Raw genomic sequence first — 19,980 nt, forward strand, 5'->3', positions numbered from 1 at the left:
TAACTCGAAACATGGCCTGGTAATCCAATCTTAGCGCTTAGAAATTACAAGGTAACATATCATTCTCAATCTTACCACTTCATTGATTCATTTCTTATCTAATTACTTAGCGCATCTTAGATAACAACGAATTATGGTTAATTCCTAGTGATTACTAACAAGTTAAGAATGTCACTTAATTTAACAAGTTAACAAAAACACTTAAGAATCTTATATGTAAAACTAACTTAGCACCTTGAATCACATATAGTTAACGCACAAGAAAGAGAATCATTAAATCATTGAATTATAAACTCACGACATCTACATAGAAATCATAGAAAACAAAATCAAAACTACTTTATAACATCTTGCAAAATCGTAAACTACATGAGAGTATTCCACTAATTCGGAACTAGCCAAAAACATAAGCACAACATCACACAAAGAATCCAAACCGAAAACATAAGTGAAGAAGTAACGAGTTACACTTTGTAAATCTCCTTAGAGGTATCAAAAAAAGGCAGCACGGCTTCAACTTGAATGACAATCCTAGGCGTAGCGCTTTAGATCGAATGGAATGAAAGGAAGATGGTGTTTTTTGCTTGAATGGCTTTGAGGATGATGAGTAGTGTTTAAGGCAGAGCTTTGGCTAGTCTTGTAAGCAAGGTTGATGATCTTTTTCTGTGGAAATTATGTGCTATATATAGAGGAAGAAACCCAATGGAGGTTGGCCACAAATTCCACAAAGTTGAAACCAAATTGGTTGAGGTTTCCTAGATTTTCTCAATTCGGCAGATCTGACATTTGTTCCTTGTTTTGGCCATAACTTTCTCTAGAAATTAGATATTGAGCTTATTCTAATGGCATTTGAAAATAGACTCCTATAGCTTTTCATCCATATGTGATGGATTTTCTGAATCATTGTGAGCTGTCCAGGGGAGCCCGTCAAACTTGGATGAACTGCACTGCCAGAATTCTGATTTCTATAAGGATTGCATATCTTCTTCCTTCTTTAATACTGATTTCTTTTGCACAAATTTCTTCCTTTGAATTAGGGAGGCAGCAAGATTCTTAATTGTTGCAGCCATGTTTGATTTTTCTTACGTCTTCTCATTCATTTGCTGCAAGCCTTCTTTGACTTTCTTACCTCTTCTCATTTAATTTGATGCATGCCTTCTTTGACATTATTTGGTGCAGGAATTTATGGTGATTCTGATATATATTTGTACTCTATATGTAGGAGAAACAAGGTCCCAAGTTTCCCTCGTAGCCCTTAGATCAAAAGCAAATCAATGACCAAGCTCACTGGACCTCCGAGTAATGATTCGGTTATATCTCCCTGTAAAAATAAGATATTGATTTGATTCCAAATTTTACAGAAACTAGACTCACACATTTTTCTATCCATATAAGGTACGTCTTCTAACTCAATCGGAGCTATCCAGGGGAGCCCGTCGAAGTTGGACTACGAATCTTGACAGCATTTTGATTCTTGCATGGATTGAGCTTTTAAGTGTATCTTCTTCTCTTTCCTTGTAGAACTAGAATTGCTTTCCTTCTCCAACATGGATTTGTACTTCCTAATAAAAATAAATACGTTAGAAACAAAGAAATAGGAAATGAATCATACTTGAATAAGGAATCATCTCTCAACAAGGATTCTTAACACTTAGCACAATTTCATCATACATTCACTCATCATCGATATAAGCTCTACCTAGACACTTATTCATACAAAAGAAACTAAATTATACTAAATAAGAGGTAACAAAGAGTAAGAATATGGCATAAACACATTAAGAACGTCACACTTTGTGCTCCTATCAACAACCCCACACTTAAACTTTGCTAGTCCCTTAGCAAACACTAGAAAAGGAAACCAAAACATAAAACAAAAATTAATACATCTAAACTAACGACTCAACTATAATGCCTTCAACATTTTGTGTCAGAGATCTTCAAATTCATAGCATCAAGAATAACAGTTAATCGAAATAGATTAAATGAATTCAATGGTTAATAAACATGAGAACATGCATAACAAGTACGACATGACAGAAACAGAGATGATATTAAGCTTGACATGTTCAAAATAAGTTCAAAATTCAACTCACAAGGGATATGCACTCCGAATATTTTCTCTCAAGAACATGACATATGCTTAAAAGTTTTTCACACATAAGAGTTATGAACACATAGTGAATTCGAAAACCTCATGAAAGATACCAATCATATGCATAAATGAACCAAAACCATATGCTTACTCATGAAACAAACTCCACAGATCAAGAGCTACTCATTTTAAGAATCATGCGGATCTTTATAAAAGGTAGGTTTAAGCTCGGTATGGATATCATTTTTTAGGTAAAAGGAATCACAAAGGTCATCCTCAAGACTTAGTAGAGCAATAATCATCCACTTTATGTCGTCATACTCCATAAAACAAGGGCCAATTTTATCATGTTGGACCCATTCTTCATTCTAAACATTGTGAAAACAGACAAAGGATAAAGTATACTATTTTGAGCCTTCAACAAATATATCACAATTCCAAATTTACATCAAACACAGCTATGACGTAACTTCTTTATATATTTTTTTTCTTTCAAGCCGTGTTCATGTATTTTTCTCTTTTTCTTATCACGGCATCTTTCTATTTTTTTTCTTTTCATTCTTCTCATACAGCACATAGCATAACCCCACACTTGAATCGAATCATCACTCCATGTTAACACCAGAATGGCTCTGCCAAGCCTCAAGAACAAGGTAGAGATATAACTATACTAAGCAAGAATATTAACATGCTGGTAATGAAAGAAAAAGCTTAACGTAGGCTCAAATGGGTTAATACTAAGGTGTCCTAAGCAGGGCAAAAATAAGGTATACGGCTTTTTGGCATAAAGTGGTGGAAATCCCAAAAAGATCCAACAATTCTTTTCAAAATCAGAGTATATTATGTCATAAAGCTTCGAAAGTTTCACAAAATAAGTTCTAGCATTCTCTAGTTCATTGCAATTCTATGACATACGAATTGATCAAAATAGATGTAATGAGGTTATATAGCCAAGAAACGATAGAATATCACTAAAAAAGAAAGCACATATATGGCTCGAAACTCACAAAGGTTACATGAATTCAAACAAGTAGGGAACATGCTCATTCTGTACCTAAGTTTCAAAATCGCATCGACTACATGTTCGTACAATTTCTACACATCGATTAACGATGTAAACCAATCATTTCGAATCTTGTGATCATCTTTCAACCAATCAATCAATCGATTAAGTTCAATTTCGAATCTTGTGATCATCTTTCAACCAATCATTCAAAGATCAACTCATCCTAGACAGTTAAAGGCATACCTAAGACTCAAAACAAAACAAAAAAAACAAATTTGTTTTTATTTTTTTATTTAATGACTAACATGTAAACCTTCCTCCACACTCGAATCATGCATTGTCCTCAATGAATTTCAAAAATAATAAATGAAATGAAAGACTCATAGTGGAAGGAAACAAAAACACAAAAATAAAAACAGGAGAAAAAGATGAGAAAAAGCTCCCCCTTGGCGCAGTTCAACAGCCTGCATTCCATGCTTCATAACATTTGAAAATAATCTTCGATTAGTAAGGAAACAGTGGAAATAGAAATCGGACGTTTCTAGCTTTTCAAGCATATAAAGTACGTCTGCTAACTCCAAATGAGGAGAGAGTTATGCCCCTGCAAATTTGTCACGAAAAATAGGTTCATAGAATCAAAAACTGGAATGACATTTACCTCTTTCTACCTGATTTCCTTTGACTTAAACAACCGGAATGGATATGTGGCCTAAATGAAAGTTAAAGATAACACAACAATCTTCCAATCCATATATGGCACGACTGCCAAGTTAGGCTTGAAGTGCTCCCTGTTTTGCCATTTCCGGACTGCAACTGCACGAGTTCTGAATTTCTAACACGACCTTACTGCCTTCAAATTGCAACTGGGAATGATGTAGACCTCTAAATCCAGTTCTGTAAAATGATACAGAAACTAGACTCGAAGACCATTCTGTCCATATAAAGTACAAGTTTCAACTCCCTATGAGCTGGGAGATTCAGCCTATCCAAGTCGATAGATTGCATCTGCCAGATTATGTTGAACGAAAATGTTTGGCTCTTTTTCACGTTTTCTTGAAAACTAACTTACTCAAGCACAAAACAAATCAAAAAGAACAAAAACAATAACCAAAATAAAGAGTAAAGAGTAAAGAATCAAAACTGGGTTGCCTCCCAACAAGCGCATAAGTTTGAAGTCTAATAGCTTAGACCGAGTTTTCCTTTCAATCAATTTGTAGGTGACACATTATGGGGTCTCTCATCCGCCATTTTCTTACCTCTTCTCATTTAATTTGCTGCATGCCTTCTTTGATATTCTTTGGTGCAAGAATTTATGGTGATTCTGATATAGATTTGTGCTCTATATGTAGGAGAAACAAGGTCCCAAGTCTCCCTCGTAGCCCTTGGATCAAAAGCAAATCAATGGCTGAGATAATTTCACCGAACTCACTGGACCTCTGAGTAATGATTCGGTCATATCTCCCTGTAGGAATACGATATTGATTTGATTCCAAATCCTATAAAACTAGACTCACACATCTCTCTATCCATATAAGATACGTCTTCTAACTCGATCGGAGCTATCCAGGGGAGCCCGTCGAAGTTAGACTACGAATCTTGACAGCATTTTGATTCTTGCATGGATTTGGCTTTTAAGTGTATCTTCTTCTCTTTCCTTGTGGAACTAGGATTGCTTTCCTTCTCCAATATAGATTTTTATTTCCTAATAAGATCAAGTACGTTAGAAACAAAGAAATAGGAAATGAATCATACTCGAACAAGGAATCTGACAGTTCAATTTCAATTCTCTGTAGTTTTATAGTTTAAGAACTTTTGATTGCATGTATGTTGAAATTCATAATGGTAAATTGGTAGTGATGTTAGTTTTGACATTTTGGAGTTGAAGCTATTTACTCTTTCATCAACTTGAATTTTAGTTCAATGGTTAAAATGTAATTTCATGATTTTGAATGGTTATGCTTAATTCATATATCTCTTCTATTGGCTTGTAACTTTGCACAATGGATGATAACTTAGTTATAGAGCAGATAATGAATGACTTCTACTCGTTTTATCCTCAGGAGATGCTTTTACCTTTTATCATCTTAAAATTGATGATTAAGAATTTGACATGAATGCAAATTGTTGTGCAGCAGTGCTGCTGAAACTTTAAACATATTCTGCTTATGTCTAGTAGCTTTAGATTATAGATTATATTGTTTAGTAAGATGGAATGACAACATGTCGTACATAATTTATACATTTGTACCTTTTTATTATTGATTTGGGACTCTGGGTGTCAAGAGAACTCTAGATTTGTTCATTTTTATATTTGGCTGATTTCGATTGCCCTTTTTTCTCTTTTTTTTTTAAATTAAGATTAGTAAAGTACATAAACTTTCTCTTAATTCTCATCCTCATTTTACACATTTTGCCTATGTGTGTCTTCTTAATGTCATTGCAGGTTTGTACACTTTTGGAAGCTTATTCAAGATTTTCAAGTATACCTTGAAAAAGTATATAATGAAAACTCCATAGGAATACACATGAGCCTTTTCATTATTCGGGTGAGAGGCTGAAGATATGGAAGACATTGAACATGACAAAGATAGTTATGAAATATGTTTTTGGTTGGAAAGCTCCATGAAAAGATATGGAAAACATATTGTATCTTACTGTATATGCACATTGATAATTTGAATTATTGTACAACACAATATATGAGAAATATAATTAGTTACATTTTCATATCAAATAAAATTCGTAATATAATTTATAACATGACATATCCATATTGGGAATTATAAGTTTGATTCACAATATAACTAAATATTCAATATTGTTTTTCGGCCTCACAACAATTGTCAAAAATAGTTTATCAAACACCTCAGCTGATTATTCTCGCAGCAGTTTCAAAAGTAAATTTGCTCACAACAGTCTCAAAAGCAATTTTTCCCACAGCACAGCTGTGCCAAACTGGGCCTCAATGTATGTGTATTGTGTATTTACCTTTACTGCACTTTACATGATCTGAAGTTAGATAGCTCGTATTGTTTGATTAATGAGGTTTCCATTCATTTAGCTTGTATTCATCATTTCATCTTCTCCTTTATTGGTTTGTGTTAGTCTCTGGTTTCCGCTTTAGTTCTTCTTCTTAGAGTTATATAACCCGTACTGTCTGACTAATGAGGTTAAGTGTTTGTTACAAACTCTGCTATTTTCTTCCCGTAATGTGGAATTGAGCTTAATTTTTTTTTTTATAATTGGTCTGGCATTTTTAAGCAGCTAAAATAACAATGGAAACATATTGGAAAATATTAATATCCAATCAAGTGAATTAGTATAAAATCTATAAATCCTATCTAGAAGGGTTTCTAGTTTTCATAGATATAGGAGGAATGATGGTGGGAAGAGAAAGAGCAATGATCAATGTATAAAATTAACATTGGGAATGATCTAGAAACATAAAAGATATACAGGTCTGCTACTCTGTATATATTTGCTTATGATTATTGGCATCCAAAAATATTCTTATATTGGAAACAACCTTATCTTGGTTCATACAGATTGTTCTCTTCCTTATTGCCTTTCTCCCTACTATTACCTCGGGAATTCTTCACCTTTTATTCAAATGGAAGATACAACTTCTCTTCTTTCTTTTTCCTCTCTCTCTCTCTCTCTCTCTCTCTCTCTCTATATATATATATATATATATATATATATATATATATGAACTTGACAGAATTCAATCCATCCATTTGTTTTTTTTCGATTTTGAGGGTCTTAACGATCACTAAATTGGCTGAAATTTTACAGAGATGATCTACACAATATTATCTAGATACTAGACGGTGGAGATGAGAAAATTCGATCGAAAAAGATGTGCAAAAATGAAAATCAGCACCAAAAGCATTAGTGTGGACCTTCGTAACCAAGAAAGTCTATATATATATATATCTATATATATAAGGGGGATCACAAGAGGATGTCTACACAGCCCTTAAAGTGCGGACATCTTAGCTTTTTCGACGATCATGCATTGGCGACAGAGCTTCTGTTGGTGTACGGAGTCCAAGCCTCTACTTGGAGCTTCTTCTTGTCGGTGCAGCCGCCGCCGACTGGTTTTTGATCTATTCTAACGAACCAGTAGTTTCAAGTGAGACAGCTGCCCAGATTCTTCAAACCTGCTCTCCTTGGGCCTTCATCTTCATGGTAACGACGTCTAGGATTCATTTGCAGTTGCTCTAGCAATAGAAACGTCGTCGCCGACGTGTGATCGTGGAAAAAACAGAAATGTGCGGATGCCTGTCTTGGAGGGGCCTCTATATATATATATGTAGAGTAATTATTAGTTGCGGACGCTCAATGACGGCGCCGACCAGCACAGCTACACTCCCCTCCTCCTGGCGCTCATGTTTGTCCCAGCCGGAGTTGCAGCGCCAGCCTACGGCGGTTGGAATTTCAAAATCTCCGCACGGTGCCTAGAAACTTGAATTTTGAGATTCCGGCCACCCCACGCTGGCGCTAGAGCTCACAGACATGAGCGCCTAGAGGAGGAGAGTGCAGCTGTATTGGTCGGCGATGTCGTTGCGTGTCCCCGGTGGCCGAAATTGCCCAATCCGGACCGTGCGAACGGTGCAGACATCCGTAGTTAAGAAGCCTAATATATATATATATATATATTGAGGTCACAAAGCGGACGTCCCCACACTCCCTTAATGTATGGACATTTCCGACTCCGGCGACGGTGAGGCGCGGCGGAGGGGCACACCTGTGCTGGCCGGAGCTCAATCGGAGACACATGGCGGCCGAAATATGTAAAAATCAATTTCTGGGTTTATTCCGGCAACTTTGCAATTCCTGCCGCTGATGGAGCTCCGACCGACACTGACGGAATCGCCCCGCCGTGGTCATTTAGTCCTTGTAGTAAATTTTGTGATCGTGACTTTTGTTTATATGGGAAGAGGTACCCTGGCTGAAGCAGCTTTGATTTAGAATTTATTCATTCACAGTTGTGCGGGCATGAACTTAAGGTTGTCTAATTGTCTAAATTTAGCATATAAAATGTGATGCTCGAGGAGATTATAATTGAAAAATATTTTTGAGCTGTTGACATGAGAGGATAGTGTCAACTTTGTACATTCAACATGGATTAGGAACTTTGTTGCAGAGACCTATATGTATTCTCATCCCAAATCATGGGTAAGGATCTTCTATGCGTCAGGTGTATTATTTTAGGGTATACTTGAACTAGAGTCATGCATTACATTAAAACTCAGTTGTATTCTAAAAAAAATCAGGGTTAATGGAATTTTTGATACGGTTTTCATGAAATAATGTATTCATGCTCAATTTGTCAAAAAAAAAAACTGTGAGTTAACATTTTGTTTCTCACACACAGCTTTACAATGAACAACCTCTCGGCCTTTGCAGCTCTGGATGCCAACCCGCTCTCCAAATCTTGCTACTTGGGCACCCACCACAACTCATTAAATCTCCTCCAGCGCCCCAGAAATATCGTTCTATGCTCATTGAAGCCCTTAGTTGCCTCCCCTTCATCGCTAAGTTGGTGGGCCTAATCGAATTGAGTCTCTAACCCAGGTCTCTGGAGTCTTTAGGTTATCAGTGGGGTGATGAAGGTAAAGGCAAACTCATTGACATCTTGGCCCAGCACTTTGACATTGTTGCTCATTGTCAGGTAAGACAAGGGAACACTTGCTAGAATTGCCAGATATTTTTTTGTTTCTTGATTGTCCTTTGTTTCTTTTTAGGGAGGAGCTAATGCTGGACACACCATTTACAATGCAGAAGGAAAGAAGTTTGCACTTCATCTTGTTCCATCTGGTTTTTTCAACGAGGAAACACTGTGTTATTGGGAATGGTGTTGTGGTGCATCTTCCGGGCCTCTTTAGAGAGATCGATGGCCTTGAATCCATTGGGAAGTGTCTTGCAAGGGAAGAATATTGGTCTCTGATCGTGCTCATCTATTATTTGATTTCCACCAAGCAGCGGATGGGCTTCAAGAATCCAAGCTTGCTAAATCTTTCATTGGGACAACCAAGAGAGGCATTGGACCTTGTTATTCTAGCAAGGTTATCCGGAATGGCATTCGAGTTGGTGACTTGAAGCACATGGATACTTTACCTCAGAAGCTAGATCTTTTGTTGTTAGATGCTGCGTCAAGATTCAAAGGTTTTGAGTATGGCCCCCAGATGCTAAGAGAAGAAGTAGAAAAGCACAAGAGATTTGCTGAAAGATTGGAACCCTTCATTGCTGATACTGTACTTGTTGTGACTTGTGAATGAAGCCATCTCTGAGAAGAAAAAGATTTTAGTTGAAGGGGGTCAGGCAACAATGTTGAATATTGACTTTGGAACGTATCCATTTGTCACTTCCTGAAGTCCTTCAGCTGGTTGGATTTGTACGTGTCTTGGCATTGCTCCCAGAGTTTTAGGTCATTTGGTTGGAGTGGTAAGTAAAAGGTTTTTTTTTCTTGTATTTGTAAATTTAATTTTCCATTGTTTGATATCAGCATTACACCCTTCAATTGCTCCATTTCTTCATTGTTGTTGAAGCTTTAGACTTGTTCAACTAAAGAAGATTGTGTCATAATTCTCTTTTACGGGGTTCATGTTTAAGTTTGGCAATTTAATTTCTTTTAAGTTTACTATTCTTTCAAGTTATTGGAACTAAATACTATTTGTCAAATGTATTTGTGTTGCTATATAGTATTGAGTTCTCTGTTACTAACTTGATATTTGTCTTAGCAGTTGAAAGCATACACTACAAGAGTTGGTTCTGGCCCTTTTCCTACAGATAACCTTGGTATGTAGGGTGACCTCCTTAGGTTGCAAGGTCAAGAGTTTGGTACAACTACTGGATGCCCACGATGCTGTGGCTCAAGTGCTCAACCATCTTCTGGGAAGCGCAGTCAAGCTAGCATGGTGGAGTTGGGCATATCGTTGCCGATGCGTGGAGGGTATTTTCTCTATTTTGGCTAGACAGTTTTTTTTTTTTTGTTAATAATAAAGCTTCATTAAAGGGGCAGAAAGCCCAAAGACCAGACAGCTGGAACACAAACAGATACAAAGAAAGGTGCAGCTACTCAAATCTCAATCACAGAGAGGAAGAAGAATAGCCTGCACGCAAAAAGCTCAGTGGAGTTAGAATAACAACTCCACCTACACAGAGGCAACATGCGGACAAGAGAGTCCGTCATGTTGGAGAACCAAGGTAAGGGAAGGTGGGGGAGTCTCCAACCAGCTGTGGAGACCCACCTTCTTACTTCCAAGCTGAGCCAGCAGCATGAGCACTGCGATTAGCTTCTCTAGGAGACCAATGCCAATTGACATGTCCATTTGATCTCATCCAACACCAGGGAAGTTTTCCAATTTCTGTATTTGCATGCAATTGGAAGTTGTAGATCATTCACAATGGATAGACAGTCAGATCGAAATTCTACAGTCAAATAAGGCTAGACAGGTTATTCATGCGCTTGCTAGGTAAAACTCAGGCAAGTCTTTAGCTAGGAAGAAGAGGAGGAACCACTCATCGTTCTTTCACATGTTAAGAATGTTTCAAGCTCCTTGTTAAGAGCTCATTTTTCTTCAGCAAGGTAGAGAGGTTCTAATGTCCATATGGGTAACCTTATGTATTTGTCCTTTACAGGAGAGAAATAAGGGTGGAGCAGATGCATCTGAGGGAAAATGGAGAAGTCACTCAAGCAGGGAAGCAGCCTCAGAGGAGAAGGGACATGTTCAATTAATATTGGGAACTTATATCAGACTCAAAAATGTCACAGCCCTATAAACAATATGTAAACTCAGGAAGTGCCTAGCACCCATTTATCATTTATGAAGCCAAAACACTTTTTTCATACCATAAGAAAGAAAGAAGTTAAGTTATTATATATGTCCGCCACATATTCTACGTAACGTACATTCTTAATGTTATTAGTCCATTTTTTACTGTGATTGTTTCTTATAAGCTCTTATATGTAAATAAAGTTTTGTCATTTTCACCACGTGTATGTTAATTATACCATGGTGTAATATAATTAATTGAATATACCACATAACAGTGTCATGTGGTGTGTCGGGTACATAGAATAATTACTCATAACATCACTATTGATTTTGTTTTAAATATAAGAAAGGTAAACACAGGATCGTAGAAAATTCTTGAACATCGGTCTTGTCACTGTCCATTTACTAATCAATTGAAAGATGAGAAATTTTGAAAAATGGCCTTTATCGAGTTCATTTCTAACCTAAATAAAAAAATGATCGTATGATGGTGAAAGAAGTCTTTATTTCCGAAGACTCTTGTCCGATATTCCAAAATTTATTTGCAGTTCATATTTGCAAATGGACTGAATATGAAGATTTGAAGGTTTCTCATAAAAATCCACAAGACTATGCTTAAGTCAGATGTACGTAAGTGTATCCAAAGGACTGAAAGGAGCCCGTGATATCTTACAATCATGCATGCCCAGATGGCCAGATCCTTGTAGCCATTAGAATGCAGAACTCTAGAATCAGTTCAAAGCAGACTGGATTGTGATGAAGACAGAGTCTATAGTCTTGCAGACTGGTAAGTCAATGTCAATAGCAGAAAGCTGAACCAAAAAGATCAACCTATTCGCATATGCTGGTGGCCTGGATGGAGCTATTCCCAATAGATATATTGGCCACATCTACATGTTCCACTACTTCTTTAACCCGGAGAGAAAGTTTATCTACATTTTCAGAGAACAAAACACAAAGGAGAGAAAGCTTATCTCACTGTTTTTGGTTTTTCTGTTTTCTGATTGCTCATATCAGTTGATTGACATAACAAAGACATGGTGGTGGAGAAACAGAATCATACTGAAGATGCTCGTAGTTTCCGTAGTTTTATACAAGTGAAAGTTGGAGGCTTATAAAAGTTCTTAGGAAAAAAGATGATAGGTCATAGTTGGCACATATGGCCTAATAATTGAGGCATTGAGCATATGTAGGTACTTTGTGTGTAGACTGGAAAAGAGATTTAGCTTAACATATAGTATAAAAAACGGCAATTTTAAACAAGTTTAGACCTCGTTTGGTTTACGGAAAGTATGCATTATGAAAGAAAAATTATTTATTTTCTCCAGAAAATCAAGGAAAGTTGTTCCTTTCTTGCATTTGGGATGCAAAAAATAAAATTTTCTTGATGAAAAGGAAAATATGCAGGGAAGTGCAACTCCATTCCCAAAAGAGAAGCATATGGAACAAATTAGAGAGGTTCTAAACATCTCATATCCAATCAAGGTCACCGGAGTGCGTAGAGGAAGGGGAGAAAGAGTCTGAGTTGGGAAAGAGGGTTAAGCATAACCTTGAGATGATCGCTATGCATTTGAACCCTAATAAGCCGGGGTTCAATTTATCTGCCGCATGAGGACTAGGGATTGCCAAGACAGGAAAATCTTCCGATAAGGAGAGGTAGACCAAAGGGTAGTGGGAAGAAGAAGATGACGCTGGGAGCTATGTACACTGTACCATAGCCTCAATTCTCAACTCTGACGGCTCGACGTCGGGGACGGGAGGATCAAAAGCAGCAACTTTTTTTTTCTTTAAACACAACTACTTCTTAACAGCCTCGGTTCTGAATCAGAATGGGAGTAGTCTTCTAGTGTGACCAGAGAACACCCCTACCAAAATGTGACATATTTCATTGTCTCAATTCTCAATTTAGGCGGCTCAACGTAAGAGTTTGGATGACTGTAAGCATGATTATCGCTTGGTTTCGAGTAAGAAGGGGTGTAGTCTCCTAGTGTAATTAGGAAAACCCCTATCAAGCTTTGAAATCATGTATTGTCTAATTTAATGAAAGGTACACCAATGGGTATTAAGCCTCTAATCATTTTAGCTCTGAAATGTTCTCGGCTTGATAGGTTATTTTATTTTGCGTTTGTTTGTGCTTCCAGTTTCTTGAGGACCTCTTTTTTGTCTTAGGTTTGTGGTTTTTTGTTTTTAATGTTTCTCAGTTTACTAGGATTGTATTTGAGTCTGTTTTTGAACTCTCATGTTTGACCCCATGGTTGTATGATTTCTATCAACTAATAGAGCTTTTTCCTTTTCGTTACAAAAATATATATGCTACATTAACACCGTTTGATGAGTACGTTGTCCATCTGGTGATCATATTTTGTACAATAGTTACAACTTTTCAAATTTTTTAATGAGGGACCTTTAAGTTTGATGGTTTATGAAACCCACTTTTCGATTATATTTAGTCTCTCAATCTATATTTAGTCTCTCAATCGTTTATATTTTTGGTCTATACACAAGTTTATCATATAAGTTTTTAACCAAAATAATAATCGTTAAGATATCAAATTAGATTTAAACATGAATGTAAATGATTTTTTATTTGAATGAAAATTTATAAAAATAATGTACTTAATAAACAAAGACATTTTTAATCAAACCCTCAGTGGTTCGCATTAAAAATGCTCTAGTGACATATACATGCCCGCTAATACACATATCATCATCATACGGTGTTTGGGCAGACAAACCATTCGGGTCTTATAATATGATATGTATAACAACATGATCAGCTTCCAATGCCATTGTCACATAAACATGGACAAATTAAAGGGCGGTCAACATGATCATTTTCATCATTTCATGAGTTAGATCATGATCATGTTTTCCAATCACACTTGTCTGAGACTAGCAGACAAAATCTTTCAAATTTCTAACTTTTTTTTTCAAATTTCTAACTCAATTCCCCATAGAATTAGTTAGCCTGATAAAAATGTTTCCACACAATCCAATCCAATCCAATAGTGGCATGCTTAGATCATTTTAAAAATACGTAGCAAGAAATGATATACAGATTCAAATCTTCCGAAAACAGAAGCATATACTCTCCCCTTAAATATAGGATAACTATTATTAATTAAGAAGGTGACAAAATCACATGTCCAAACACTAGAGGATGGTGTGCACTCCACCATTGCCTAAAAGAACAACCCTTTGTGATGAAGTGGTTCACAATATATCTTTCGGAAAAAAAAAATAGTGGTTCACAATATGCATACATCAAATTGTGATTTGTAAATTTGTATGCTTCATCAAATTATTACCATATGAATTGAGACATATCTACGTATCTTCATATATGCGCCAAATTACCTTCAAAAAAGCAATCAAGATGGATGTACGTGTTAGAGTTTTTTGAGACATGGGTTGTGCGGCGGTTTAGTATGGCGGCGGCAAAAGCTTCCATGGCCCTGTGGCTTGCATCAAAGCTCTCTCTATACAAGGAGGAGCTGGTGGATCTCGGTAATCTGCAGTGTCCTTCGAAGGGCTCTATGGCACCAAGTTTTTACATTATTGGGCGTCCAAACACTTTGAAGGTGGTTTCTTCCGCTCCTTCTTTAGTGCAATGTGCTCGATGTAGAAAACCTCAGTTCTGGTGGAGGTAGTGGAGATGGGTAATTGGTTCTTATTCACCTTCAACAAGGAGTGTGATTTAAATCGAGTTAAGAAAGGAGGATTGTGGGGGGGTTTTAGCGTGTGATGGTCCTCATCAATGATTACGACGGCTTCTCCGATATTCTGCAAGTTCCACTCGACTTTGTCGGACTCTGGATCAAAATTAGGGGTTACTGGGAGCTTTTTTACGGCAACGACGACAAAAATTGGTTAGTGAGGCCGTTGGGTCAATTTAATGGTGGACACGAGTGCTATGGGGTACAGAGTTCGTGCGTGTTCGTGTAACCTTACCTCTCCATGATCCTACAAACTTGAACACCATCGTAGTCTGATTGACCTGATTTTGGTGTAATATCACTATGAAAGGGTTCTAGGGCGTTGCCGTAAGTATTCCATGATTTAATCATGGAAAACTGACGTTCTCTAAAGAGGTTTAGGATGCTCAGAATCCAAGTGATACTCCTCCACCATCAGCGCACCAATAATGGTTCAAAGCTAATTGGTCTACATTGATACCTTAACAATTATTAAGTACCAATGATGGTTTAAAGCTAATTGGTCTACAGTGATACATTAACAATTATTAAGTTGACTGAAACTTTATATAAGTGATCTACTTATACATGTTTAAAATCTCAACGGTTGAGATAAAAAATTATAATCGAAACATATGTGTAAATAACAATTACTAAGAAAAACCTCAATTAATCCTTATAAAGATGGTCCTCATTGGACAATCTCTCATAGTAAATATTCAATTACTTTAAATATATAGATGTTATCTCAAAATTTTCTACTAGTAAATTCACATATAATCCAATGATTTAATTACTGTCACACACATTAACAACTACTTGGATAGAGTAAAGTCATGGTCAGTGATGCAACTAACATGGGTGATTTTGCCACTCAAAACACCAATAGCATATAAATGTTGGAGCAAGAGCAATATATTGCCAAGCTTTAGCATGATGTCTCTTTCCCTAGTTTAAGCAAAACACCACAAAAATGATGGGCTGCAGCTGTCATCATTGTCCCAAAAACAAAGGTTTGACTTGTGAAGACTGTCAAAACCTCACACAGTGCAACCGATTTTGGAGTCTTTGGAGGTCTGCAGAAGACTACTCTTCACTCGTAGAGCAAGTTCAACTGTTAGGTCAATAAGTCCGGTCATGGGATAGCAAGTCAGTACATTATTCACTGTCACTAGACAATTTCTTCTAGGGGTGGGCATGGGACGGAATGAGGCTCATCTCACATCTCATCCCACATCTCATCCCACTTTTTTGAATCGGGATGGGATCGGGACAAAACGAGGGTTTTTAAGAATGCATCACACTCGGGATTAATCCTAGTTGGGACGGGACAAATCTCACCTTCCTATGAAGTTAAATAAAAAGCTATATTTTTACTTTTCATTAACAAACTAACATTCAATAATGAAATTTTAACAAAAAAAATGCATATTATGTTCAAAATATTATAATTTACTATTACTATTTGAGTTGATATAATTTTAGAGTTATTAAGAACATATATTAGTTTCATTTTGATACAAATATATAAGAATTTTTAAGTTTTCATTAAAGGTGGGACGGGACGAAGCGGGATATAAATTATTCGTCCCACTATTATAAAACGGGACAGGATCGAGATCAGGACGGGACAGACGTTTTTAGACCTCTGTCTCGTCTCGTTCCATGCCTATGAATTTCGGGATGGAATCGGGACGAAATCGGGATTTCTGTTTTTTTATGCCCACCCCTAATTTCTTCCATCCGTTGGGTTAGGGTCATGATCAGGTCAATAACTGTTCATCTAATATTATATTAATTTAATTGGTGAAAATGAGAAATATATATACCTATTTAATAATAATGCCTAAATAAAAAAAATTATATTGTAATACTTTTGAAGTGTGATAGGTAAAAGAGAATGTGAAGAGGTATTTATAGGGATTTTTTTTTCTTCCTATTGTTGTAATATTGCCATTGTCATAAAATCTGGTTCCCTCTCTTAAATAGTCAAACACATCCCTTATTAATTAAGCACCATTGGATCAAATTGATATTCCAACCTTGAATGGTCCCGATGATTTGCACGTTGGTCACTAATTTCAAAGAAACCAACAGCTCAATGACACCTCACTGCATGCTCACTAAATGACAAAAAAGGGCTTCACGTGCCGGTCCCTTTTGGTCGCTACAAGACACGCGAATGAGGGTTTTTCTCCCCTGTTGGCGCGTCAGATTTCCCCATTTTCTTTGGGCCACGCTGGAGGCCTTGGTCAGGAACTCCCAAGACGGGGCTTGCGTCATTTACTGTAGAATTGACCTGGTATCGGTGGAAGCTGCAAATTTAGTTTTTCTCTGACCTGGGGCAAAAAGTGACCAAAGCTCTCTCTCATTTCAAGTATAGTGGTGCTGTTGCTGCTGTTGTTGTAGTATAATAATAATATGAGTATCATGGGGAAGTTGGGTCCCCACCTTATCTGGTAATAGTTTGCAGAACTGCCTTATTTGGAGTGGAGGAGGGAACCTTCTTGTGACTCACAGAGACTACTCACGCTTCTGCTTTCTTTGCATGTATTTATGTCCAGCTTCCTCTTCACAACCCCCCACTTCCACTTCTCTCTTACTCTCACTCCCCCTCACTCCTCTGATCTTCTTTCATCCGAGTTTAAACAATGAGGCGAAGCTTTCAAATAAGAGCTATTGTTCTGTGCATTGTGTTCATCATTTCTTCCTCAACAATATCAGCCAGGCTTTTACAGAACAAAGAAGGTTACCGGCTGTGCCTTAACATCTCTTTTTCATTATTTGTTATTGTAATGAATTAAATCTTGTCATCTTTATCAGGGCAAGAGGAGGCAAAGCTCAAGAAAATCAGTGATGGGCTTTCACTTGTGGAGCTGGAAGGCAGTGACTTCATGAATGTATGTTTTAGTTGCATCCTTGTCTTGCTGTGATTTGTTTCATCCTTTGAAACCTATTTCTTATACTATTTCACTGTGGGATGTCATTGCAGCTAATGGGACTGGAAGCCTGTGTTGATGGAGATGAAGACTGCGTAAAGAGAAGGGTAATTGCAGAAGCTCACTTGGATTACATCTACACCCAGAACCATAAGCCTTGATGCTGATCAAAGCTAGCTAGCATATCATATTATTCAATATAATCTGCCCTTGGTGATGAGTAGTAAATTAATTATCAGATTGTAGAATCTTCCTTTTGCGAGAATGGAAGTGTTACAATATTAGTGCAGATATGAATAACTGTATTGTAGTCTATTATGGTGATATAGCTAAGCCTTAGTCTATAAATCTATAATAATAAATCTGTTCGTTATATTTTTGGTGATGTTACATGTGAAATTTAAAGCAATATAGGTTTAGAATACGGGTAGGTGATTACGGGGTGCGACAACATTGATTGTACAGTTGGGAAGTTAGGGTCAGTAAATTTACAGATAGATTTCAGATCCTATATTCACTATGTTTCAGCAACTGGAGCTTTCAAAACAGTTGGGTAGTCAGCTATGTTTTCGTTTGTAGTCCAAAGCTAAGTTTGTGTTGAATGAAAGATAATAACTTTCTATAAATGAGTTCACTAACCAGAAACCAGAGAGTAGGAAATGACCAAAGATTATAGATAAACTGCTAAAAAAGAAATTCAAACTTCTATTACATTAAATATGTAGAATCCTAGACAGATACAAGACAGTGACATGGAAATGATGGGAGCTAATGATCGATATTTATAGGCCAGATAGATTTCATTCCTACAGCTAGAGAAAAGAACATAGGATTAAGATGACCTCACCCACATCCTGAAATATTGGAGTTGGAGAAAGTGGCTTGACTAGTTATTGCATTCTCACAACCATCATCAAAATTGAATAGGCATCTTCTTTCCTTGGAGTAAAATCATACTTATATAGAAAACCAAGACCTAATTTATCGAAATTAGTCGCATAAAATGCAAAGAGACGTGAAGAGGAAATGAATTCAATACACTATATATCGAAATTGAAATCATCTGGTGATACAAAGATATTAAGAGCATCACAGACACTGATTCAATAACCTCTTAAATCCAACCTATATGCGTTTGCTGATCCTGTGAATAGCTAAATTAATGAACTATCAATGTGTTGTTTTCTGGCTTCAGTCAGTGGCTTGTGGTTCAGTGATAGGTCTCATCACTCTCATGATGTATACTGCAAAGTCTGCAATTACACTTGAATATGATCATTCTTAGCCAGGTTCCATTCATCAGTAGCCTATTTATTTCTTCTTTGGTTATACCATTTATCAATAGCATATCCATTACAGAATCAGAGTCAAAACCTGTCCACTAGATTTTGTCATTGGAAGAGTTGCTAGCTTTGCATGTAGGGCTCATCTGCATGGGCAAAGTTGATGCTACAGAGAAGAAATTCCCATGGAAACATATATGACAAAGAAGAGGAAATGTGTATGGTATTAAAGTATAAAAATTACAATTATCAGAAGCACATAGATTGCTTTACACTCATTGATGCACAACTCCAGAGCACTTTTCCCCATCGAGACATTGGAGTCTGACTGGTTCTTTTGCTTTTCCTTTAGCATATAAGACTACTTTTAAACAAGTGAGAATTGCAATTCCTATTCGTGTTTAAGTTTATATGAATCTAATCAAAAAGCTATGCCTGATCAATGTTATAGAATTGCTTGTCAACATGAAAGTCAAGACATCACATATTAAACTGCTTTACCATTTACCGAAGTGGATAGATTGATCATCTCCCCAGTACCTTCTACCTTTTGCTTTAATAATTAAACTCAGGAGAACCATGCATGGAATTTTCTGCCAAACATCACAAGAAGGTAGTGACTTCCTGGTTGTCCAGCATAGGCATGCTTCTCTATAAATCCTATAAAGTAGCCACCCCTTCTGAAAATATTCGACTTGTCATTGAAATTAGTAAAAGTTAGCCAATTATTTTGCACTATGCATCCCATCCAGTAGGGCAAACTATCCCCTGCGCCAAGTGTCTCACCCCAGTAATCACTATCCAGAGGAATAGAAGCTCGTGACTAATTAGAAATGAGAAGGAACAAGGAGCCATGAAGAAAAAAAAAATTCCTTCAGATCAGATTAGAGTTATTATTAACGAAACGACCTGATTTTGGATGCAAGTACAATATCAAAACAAGCCACCTTATATTCCCATTTGTTAACATTAAAACGACCTAAATCACACGAATGTATCAGAGCCTCAGATGTGAAGCAATGAGATTTCTCAAGCACTAAAAAGCAGACATATGCGACTGACTTCAAACGCAGTTGTCCAAGAGCTCAATTTCGACAATGTCAACCCAGCACGCATATACTAGAATCCCGGTTAGAAGACCACGGTGAGGGAGGCAAAGGAAGAGGTGATGCTAGAGC

At 36.9% G+C, this 19,980-nt stretch overlaps 1 protein-coding gene and 1 pseudogene across 1 annotated transcript; both read left to right on the top strand.

The window, feature by feature from the left end:
* Positions 1-8,488: 8,488 nt before the first annotated feature.
* On the top strand, positions 8,489-10,845 carry LOC126787292 (adenylosuccinate synthetase 1, chloroplastic-like; annotated as a pseudogene).
* Positions 10,846-17,177: 6,332 nt separating this feature from the next.
* On the top strand, positions 17,178-17,998 carry LOC126789382 (putative phytosulfokines 6). Its single transcript, XM_050515528.1, has 3 exons — positions 17,178-17,328; positions 17,404-17,480; positions 17,573-17,998. The coding sequence occupies exons 1-3, from the start codon at positions 17,232-17,234 to the stop codon at positions 17,678-17,680; spliced, it is 282 nt and encodes a 93-aa protein (XP_050371485.1). The 5' UTR covers positions 17,178-17,231; the 3' UTR covers positions 17,681-17,998.
* Positions 17,999-19,980: the final 1,982 nt, after the last annotated feature.

The sequence above is a fragment of the Argentina anserina genome, chromosome 3 (genome assembly GCF_933775445.1).
Source record: "Argentina anserina chromosome 3, drPotAnse1.1, whole genome shotgun sequence".
Classification (NCBI taxonomy): Eukaryota; Viridiplantae; Streptophyta; class Magnoliopsida; order Rosales; family Rosaceae; genus Argentina; species Argentina anserina.

Bases quoted from the DNA above. Each gene is read 5' to 3' on its own strand.
- LOC126789382 (XM_050515528.1), top strand. From the start codon at position 17,232: ATGAGGCGAAGCTTTCAAATAAGAGCTATTGTTCTGTGCATTGTGTTC. The intron at 17,329-17,403 runs GTTACCGGCTGT...CATCTTTATCAG, and splicing joins GCTTTTACAGAACAAAGAAG to GGCAAGAGGAGGCAAAGCTC. The intron at 17,481-17,572 runs GTATGTTTTAGT...ATGTCATTGCAG, and splicing joins AAGGCAGTGACTTCATGAAT to CTAATGGGACTGGAAGCCTG.